At 35.8% G+C, this 9,450-nt stretch overlaps 1 protein-coding gene across 1 annotated transcript in view; it reads left to right on the forward strand.

Annotated features, from left to right (window-relative positions):
* Positions 1–270: 270 nt before the first annotated feature.
* Slain2 (SLAIN motif family member 2) overlaps positions 271–9,450 on the forward strand; it is a 58,883-nt gene continuing 49,703 nt past the window's right edge. The window contains exons 1-2 of the mRNA XM_010640288.2: positions 271–290; positions 7,255–7,403. Coding sequence (XP_010638590.1) covers positions 271–290; positions 7,255–7,403 — 169 coding nt within the window. The remainder of the gene's footprint in view (positions 291–7,254; positions 7,404–9,450) is intronic.

A 9,450-nucleotide genomic window follows, 5' to 3' on the forward strand; every position in this document is an offset into this window, starting at 1 on the left:
TTCAAATTATAAATACTAACCCTCCAAAATTAAACCGAAAAAAATGAATAAAGTAAATCTCATTATTAGAATGGGAGTTGGGTTAGAATTTCCTTCTTGATAGAGCATATCCAAATGGCTGCAATGATACTTTCTTAAAGCATCTTGCTTCACTATATTTTACTAATGGGAGCACTTAATATAGTTTCAGAGGGATATTCAAGGAGGGTTTTTCTGAAGAATTGACCTGTAAGCTGAGACGCAGAAGAAAGTAGACATGAGCTGAGTGAAATGGGGCAGGAGAGGGTGAGGTAAGCAGAGTGCTGGCTTGCCTCAAGCAAGGGGAGCAACATGCACAAGTGACCTAGCAGCAAAGTGTTGGACTTTCCAGGAACAGAAATTCATTCCATGTGGCTGTTAGATTTGGGTGGTAGAGGAAGGTGAGAAATGAAGCAAAAGAAGTATTGCAGCAGTTCGGTCATCAGTCAGGCCTCAAAGACTGCTGGACCATTTTTGGAAGAAATTCTATCCTAAGAGTAAAAGAAATCTGGCAGTTTTAGCAGAGAAGTATTAATAGCATCAGATTTGTATTTTGGAGAATACTTTGGCTGAAATGTATAGAATAAATTGGAAGGGAGCAAAATCAGAGATTTTCAAATGCAAGGAAAATATTTTTCTTTTTCAAAATTGTTTTGACCATTCTTTGTCCTTGGCATTTTCATGTAAATTTTTGAATCAGTTTGTCAATTTCTTTAAAAATGCCTGCTGAAGTTTTCTACCCAGATTGTGTTGATCAATTTGGTAGAACAAACATCTTGACAATATTGTTGAAAATTCAGATCTATTGTGTATTTCTTTGTTAGTTGTCTGTGTGTATGGAGGGGGAGGGCACTGGGGATGTAACTCAGGGAACTTAAACATGGGATCCTCCCACTGTGCTGGGACTACACATGTGTGCTACCCACCCAGCTATTCAGGTCTTCTTTAATTTTCCTTAGTAGTGTTTCATAGTTTGCAATATGTGAGTTTTGGTTTTTTGGGGGGGGTATTAAACTCAGACCCTTGTGTTTTTGAGGCAGGCAGAGGAACCACTGAGCTAAATCCCTGGCCCCTCTTTGTTAAATTTTTAAGTATTTTATTCCTTTTGATACTATTGTAAATAAAATCAATTATATATTCAGATTATTCATTGATACCATATAGAAATATAATTGATTTTTTGCTTATTAATCTTATATATCTTGTGACCCTGATAAACACATTTATTACACTTGATATTTTGTTTTATTTTGTTTTGTTCTTTGGATGATTCCTACCTATGTAAGATTTTCTATATACAGGATTGTCTGTGAATAAACACAGTTTTGCTTTTGTCTTTACCATCTGGATGTCTTTAATTTCTTTTTCTTGCCTTACTCTACAGGCTGGACGCTCGAGTACATCATTTAATAGAAGTAATAAACATAGACAATTTTACTTTATTCCCAGTCTTGGGAGAAATCATTTAATTTTTTACTGCTGGATCTGTTTTCTGAAAGAACATGTAGATGTCTTTCAGATTCTCTGTTTCTTCTTGAGTCCTATTAGGCAACTTATGTCTTTCCACAACTGTTGTTTTAGCTTAGTTATCTATTTTTTATCATGAAGTTATGATAATATTCCCATATAATTTAAAAAATATGTGTAGTGGTTGTAGCAGTGCCTCTTCTATTTTAATTCAAATTTTGTTAATTTGTGAGAGTTTTTTAACCTTTTCTTCCTAGGTTAGTCTTACATAAAATTGATAATGTTCAGTATTCTATATCCTTACTAATTTTTCATGTACTTCCTTTTTCAATTATTGAGAATGGCCTGCTGAAACTTTCAAACAAAATTTTTGCATTGTCTTTCTTTTCAGTTCTACTTCTGTTATGTTTACATTTATAATTACTGTATCTTCTTGAAGTATTAAAATGTTACTAGTATAAGGAACAGCAATAGAGATAGCCAAGCCTACTAACTAGTGCTAGGAGCGAAAAGGCACACAATTAACTTAAGGCAAGTGCCGGAACCACTAAGCTAAATCCCCAGCCCTACCATTAACTTAAAGTATAACCCCAAAATGTAACTTGTTGTGCTTTAGCTGAGAAAAAGAGCATGTATCCATGAGTGAGAGGGTAAAATGTGGATGTAGCGGTGGTGGATTCTGCCACATAGAAGCTCCTGGGCAGAAAGCTGATATTAGTGATTGTGTTAACACAGATCATGGCTTCTTCTAAACTTTCTTGAAGGATGATAAATGAACAGCCTTAAGTCATGGCTGAAAACTATGAAGCTAGATTTACAAAGCATGACTACTGCTACCTGATAAACCTCTATAATAGATTCATCCGCCCAACCTCGTTTTAGTGTGTGCAAATGTCACTGCCATCACACTAGGTTTATTGAACTTTGTGCAGTACAGTGCAACTAGTGAGTTAGGAGAGAATTCAAACTTCCAGGGGTCTAAAAGGCAGTCAGAGGAGAGCCTCATGGGAAGCTGCAAAAGTTATTGGAATTTGACAGTCATCCTCTTTCTTTCAATATACCTGAAATCAAGTAGTTTTTCTTACACCAAGAAGGAAAAAGTTCTTGGAATAAAAACCATTCCCACCAGATATGATGCAGGACTTAAAATTTATATGAGGTTATGTATGCTTGTATTTACCTAAAGAAACTCTGGGCAGATATGTGTGAAACTAATGAAACTAAGTTGCCTGTGAGGGCTAGGAAGATGAAAATTATGTAAATGAGCTTTCATTATAAAGCATTTTATATTTTTGAATTAGTGATCTATGTGAATAAATTAACTATTGAGAAAGAAAAAAAATGTGTATCTTGAATAGTTTCTCTGGTATGAAAAACTATAATAGTACATAAGATCCTAATGATATAATTGACAATGTGAAATAGGAAGAAAGGGACTAAAGGTGTAGGGAAAGTGGGAAGGGTAGGGGAAAGGTAACAAAGGGAAAAATATATGAGAAAATGAAAAAATGGAAATAAAGTGTTTGTAAATGGGGAGGGGAGGAAGGGGTGAAGGGAGGGCAGGGATAAGGGGAAAAAAATGAGAAGCAAGACCTGTCTTGTAAAGGTACAAGATCCCAATAATGAATGTAACTGTACTCTATACCTAAAATGTACCATTAAACTCAATGAGAGAAAAAAATGTTACTAGTAACATTTTTAATCTATTTTCTGTAATAATATAGCTATTCCACTTCTCTTATGTTTACTATTTGCATGATATATTTTTCCCATCTTTTTATACCTATTTGTGTCCTTGAATCTAAGGGGCTTCTTTTGTAGACAAAACATTGGATCTTTTTAAAAAATCTAGTCTATCTACCTTTTGGGAGCATGTAGTCCTTGTGTATTTAATATACTTACTGATATTTATGTCTGTCATTTTTCTGTGTGTGTGTGTGTGTGTGTGTGTGTGTGTGTGTGTGAGAGAGAGAGAGAGTATGTGAGAGAGAGAGAGAGAGTGAGAGAGAGAGGGAGAGAGAGATTTTTTGAGACAGGATCTCACTACATAGTTCAGGCCAGGCTCCGGTTCTCTGTATATTCATTGTCAGCTCACCTCAAACTTAGGCTCCTCTGCCTTAGTGTTTTTTTGATTCAGTTGTTTCAGTTCTTTGTCCTTGTTTTAACTGTTTTCAGTCTAATGAGTGGTTTTCAATCATATTCTGGACATTTTTGGTGTTATATTATGACACTAAGCATCATATTCATTTTAGCATGCAGTCACCCTATTTAAGCATAATGTGTGGATCTAGATTGGGATAAATTTTCACCTTCCTACCAGGACTTGCTACTACCATCTCAGCCAGAGTGAAGCACGGGCTCACACCACTTCCTTACAGACTGATAGGGTAAAAGATCAACTCCCCACTGGGCCCCACATGATGGGGTAGGGAAAAGGGAGACAGTATGCCTTGGTTCCAAATTCTTTCTTGGGGTGGAGCCTCAGTTTCCTACTGTACTTCTGTGACTCAGTTTTATTCTAGTTTTACTTGTCAGGTAGGAATCAAATTTTACATGTCTACCTTTGGAGATAGAAAATTGTCCCAGTACTTTTTCCCTCACTAGTTTATAATGCCTGTTCTGTTATATACCAAGTCCCCATATGTATTTGTCAACTTTCCTGTTGCTAGGACAAAATACCCAATACTCACCGCTGAGAGGAGGAAAAGTTCATTTGGCTCATGATTTCAGAGTTGAGTCTGTGGTGAGTTAGCTACAAGGTGGAAACATCATGGTAGAAGGGCATGATATACCAAAACTGCTTACTTCATGGTACATATTTGGGAAGGAGAGTCCAGGGGAGAACAGTACCAGCAAGAGATACTCTCTGAAGGCAATGCCCCCAAGTGACCTATCTCCTCCAGCCCCAGCCTTTCCTCCTAATTAATACACATTCAGCTATGAACCTCCATGGATTAATCCATTAATGAGTATATCGCCCCATTAAACAGTCACCCCTTGATTCAATTTTAGGAGTAATAGGATAATGTAATAATGTTTCAAACTTTTTAGGAAAGTGAAAATTTGAGAAATCTTAATCTCCCTTATGTTGCATCAGTCATCAATGAATTGTCTATGTCCATCAGAAGTGTGTTTCTCCAATCAGCCCCCTCAAATATAAAGACTCAATTCAAAAATGGGCATCTGAAATGAACAGACATTTCTCAGACAAAGAAGTAAAAGCAGCAAGTAAATATATGAAAAATGTTCCACATCAATGGTCATTCGAGAGATGCAGATGAAAACAACATTGAAGTTCCACCTCACCCCACAAAGAATGGCTGCTATCAAGAAATCAGCCAATAACAAATGTTGGTGGGAACCCTTCTCCATTGTTGGTGGGAGTGCAGACTGGTGCATCCACTATGGAAATCAATATGGAAATACCTCAGAGATCTAGGACTAGAGGTTCCACTTGACCCAGCCATAGCTCTGCTGGGTATCTTTCCAAAAGAACTAAAATAATCATATCACAGTGACATATACACACCTATGTTTATAACAGCATAGTTTGTAATAGCTAAAACTTGGAAACAACCCATTTGCCCATCCGTTGGAAACTGGATAAAGAAGATGTGGTTTTTCTATAAAATGGAATACTACTCAGCCATAAAGAATGAGAAATTAGAGTCATTCATAGGAAAATGGATACATTTTGAGGATATACTCCTAAGTGAAATAAATAAGTCCCACATATGTAAATACTGAATAGTTTCTCTGGTGTGAAAAACTATAATAGTCCTCAAGATCCTAATGGGATAATTAACAATGTGAAATAGGAAGAAAAGGGCTAAAGGTGTAGGGAAAGTGGGAAGGGTTAGGGAAGGGGAACAAGGGAAAAGAAAAAAACTGCGAGAAAAATGAAAAAATGGAATTAAAGTGTTTGTAAATGGGGAAGGAAGGAGGGGGTGAAGGGAGGGCAGGGACAAGGGAAAAAAATGAGAACCAAGACCTGTCATGTAAAGGTACAAGATTCCAGTCATGAATGTAACTACTGTATACCTAGAATGTACCAATAAACTCAATTTAAAAAATGGAAAAAAAAAGTGTTCCTCTTGATTAAACTATATACTATGATTTTAAAAATTCAAAAGTGTTGGTGAAAAAATATTTTTAATAGGCAAAATAGCTGTTTTGAAGTTTGTGTGTTTCTAAGAAATAAAGCAGTTAGTGTGTTTAGTAATTGCAAGTATTTTTATTTAAATTTTTCTTTTAAAATTCAGAGGCATTAACTGAGTCTCCCTAAAGACCAAGGGAGATCAACTTCGATCAAGTTGTGTGATACAGCCCAGCTCATGAGTCCTTTGGCAGGTTTAGAAGTAGTTTGAAGCCTCAACCAAATGTTTTTTGACCAAAATAGTTTTATTAATGTTTATTATTCATCTATAGAGGTTTACTTTGCTTTACATTTGCTCACATAGTATCAGTATATGACAGTTACCATGATTTTTAAAGTGAAAATACTGAGAGATTTGTTACAGCAACATTTGCAGTATTTAGATTGGAAAAAGAGTGCACCCTGGACTGGGGATTTAGCTCAGTGGTTCTGCTACCTGCCTTGCAAGCTCAAGGCCCCAAGTTTGATTCCCAGTACCAAGAAAAGAAAAAAAAAGAATGAACCCTATTAGTTTCACTTTGAATTGTTAATAAGTTATTTCATAAAATGAGATTCCATTTTAGTATTTTGTGTGAATGAATGTGGATTAAAGAAATGATTGTTTACCCCGTTAGTCTTGGTTATCCTGATGAAAGCTAATGTGAATGATAGATCTTAAGTGATAAGATAGGAAATAGGAAAAGGGGGATAAATAAGCCATGTTACCACTAAAAATAGTTTATCTGTTCTTATACTGTAGACATGTACTTATATGAGAACGGCACTTCACAATATTGCCCTCGCTTGATTAGAGTACAATGTGAAATTATCAGCTTCCTGTCTTTTTGAAACATCTAACTACGTAGATATATAAAAGCCATAATTTTATTTCATAAATTTCACTTAGCATGTCTTAATTTGAAAACTCCTAATTATAAATCAAGCATATTTTTCATGTGTAGTCACTCTTGAAATAGTATTAGCAGTTGACGTAACCTGGACTATTCTGAGGAACTGTGAAGTAGGGAACTTAAGTACACATCTCTCTATCTTCCGCTCACTTTTCTCCTTCACTATACGTTCTCCAGAAACCTATAAAATATCCCTTCCTTCATGCCTAAAACTGAAGTAATTTCATAAATTGATTGACATTACAGAGGATTTAAAGTATTTCTTTTCTCAGATGTATAACTGTTTGAAAATATTACAGAGTGTAGGTATGCTTATGGCAGATTTTTGTGTTTTTGTGGTGGGAAGAAAAATTAAGAGTTGAAAAGCAAAAAATTTAGCTTGTTCTTCTGCCCCCAAGGCTGGACTTTGTAATGGGGCTATATTAGGGAGCTAGTTGAGTTCTGTTGAAAACAGAGTACTGTAGACTATTGTAAAGACAGATGTTTCCTTTAGTAAGTAAAGAAAAATAAGATGCACTTCAGAATGCCTCATTTGGGTTCATTTAGTACTTGAAATTTGGGGTTATATTTATAATAATTATCATTTTCTTTTTGTGTACTAATTAATTTGGGTAAGTTTAAACATGCTCCATCACTTTTAACCATTTTAAATATATACATAAAGATCCCTCCTTTATAACTATGTGCTTAATGAGGAATATTACCCTTTTTTTTTTCTTCTAGGCTGTATTCATCACCAAAGAAAAAACTTACAACTGTGCAGAAATCGGTTAGTCCATTAGTTTGGTGCAGGCAAGTTTTGGATTACCCAAGTCCTGATGTTGAATGTGCTAAAAAGTCTCTTATCCACAAACTTGATCAAACTATGTCAGGTACGTCTATACTTTCACTTACAAATTCATCCCTTTGTTTTCATTAATCAAAACAAAACAAAAACTTTATATATTGAGTGATAAATTATTAGGAAAGCAGTTCCTTGCTTGCTAACATTTTTCAAATCTCATTCTATATATATCCTCATGAGAACTATTCTGTCATCTGCTTAATAGCTTTTCTTTTTTTGGTTTTTTGAGATAGGGTCTCACTACATAGTTGAGACTGACGCTTTTTTCTTTTTGTACTGGGGATTGAACTTGGGACCTTGCACTTTAAGGCAGGCAGCAGAACCACTGAGCTAAATCCCTGGCCCCTTAATAGCATTTTTTTTAAATCTGATTTTTTTTAAAGCCTCATCCTAAGGATAGTGCCCATCAAATTATGAATTTTAAGTTATTTTTTTCTAATGTAAATTAAAACTTTTGAGGGGGGGACAGAGATCAAACTTGGAACCTTGTGCTTTCAAGGCTGTTTCACCTAAAAATCACCAGACATAGCGCATCCTGGGTAAATCGGGTAGAAAGAGACATTTTCTTTTTTTTTTTTTCCCCTTGGTTTTTTGAGACAGGGTCTCACTATGTAGTTGAGACTGACCTGGAACTCACTATGTAGCCCAGGCTGGTCTCGAATTCACAGCAATCCTCCTGCCTCAGCCTACTGAGTGCTGGGATTACAGGCGTGTGCCACTAGGTCTGGTTTAAAGAGACATTTTCTTACTCTAGCACATAATTATTGTGTGACTCTTCATATTTTTAACTTGTGTGAGTTTATTTTTCTCATAAGAACGATAAACCTTTTGAAAAGTTTTTTTTTTTTTTTTTTTTTTTTTTGAAACAAGATCTCCCTATGTAGGTGAGACTGACCTGGAACTCAGTATGTAGCCCAGGTTGGTCTGGAGCTCACAGTGATCCCCCTGCCTCAGCCTCCTGAGTGCTGGGATTGCAGGCATGCGCCACCACTCCCAGCCTGAAAAGTCATTTTAACGACGAAATGATATATATATATATGTGCAAGAGTCCATCCAGCATGTTTCCTGGCTCCCAGTGGATGTTAAATGTGCTTATTTCCTCTCCTTTCTATGCTGTTTGTTGTCACTGTTTTGAGACCTGGGTCTCACTCTGTAATTCAGCCTAGCTTTGAACTCACTCAGGCTAGCTCACATTGGTCTCAAACTCTGGCAGTCCTCCTTCCTCCGCTTCCCAAGTGCTGCAGTTACAGGCATGTGTCACCATGCCTTGCTTTCCTTTTGTTATTGTTTTTCTTTCACTTGATAATTTAGGTTCAAATTGTTCTTATGCTTTTGTTTAATAGCATTCACAAATAATAGCATTATCCATGCCTGTTTATTAGATTTAGCGTAGCAAACCAGTGTGGTAGAAATGTAAGAAAAATATTTCTGACTTTTTCTTGGAATTGTTCTGTTTTTGAGGACTGTTGCTGTTTTCTGAAATACTCAAGTAGTAAAGAATTGATACATTGTAAATGTGGAGATGCCTAAAAACTAAAAATAAAAATTGCATTTGACCTAACTATTCCCTTTCTAGATATCATTCCAAAAAAATTAAAGTCATCATATTACAGGGATACATGCATACCGATGTTTATAGCAGCACAATTTATAATAGCTTAATCTTGGAACAGATGAATAAAGAAAATGTATATATACACGATGGAGTACTACACTGCCATAAAAAGTAAACTAGAAACATTTGTAGGAAAAGTGGATGCCATAATACAGTATTAAGTGAAATAAATCAGAGACGCAAGCTTAAATGTCACATGGTTTCTCTTATATAAGAAACTGAAAAAAAATAGAGCAAAATAGAAATAAATGGGAAGTAGGGAGATATTCTCCACATGGATGGTGGACAAGTGGTGGAGGTGAGGGAGGGAAGAGAGGGAAAGGGGTTAGAAAAAAGAAAGAGGAAAAAATGATGCAAGTAGAGCTTTTGCAAATGGGAAGGGGACCAACAGTTGGAAGGGACAGAGAGGGAGGAGAGGGATATGAGACCAAAAAAAAAAAAAAAAAAAAAAAGTTGTATT

Source organism: Fukomys damarensis, unplaced genomic scaffold, assembly GCF_012274545.1.
Source record: "Fukomys damarensis isolate Sample0158 unplaced genomic scaffold, DMR_v1.0_HiC HiC_scaffold_35, whole genome shotgun sequence".
NCBI classification, from domain to species: domain Eukaryota; kingdom Metazoa; phylum Chordata; class Mammalia; order Rodentia; family Bathyergidae; genus Fukomys; species Fukomys damarensis.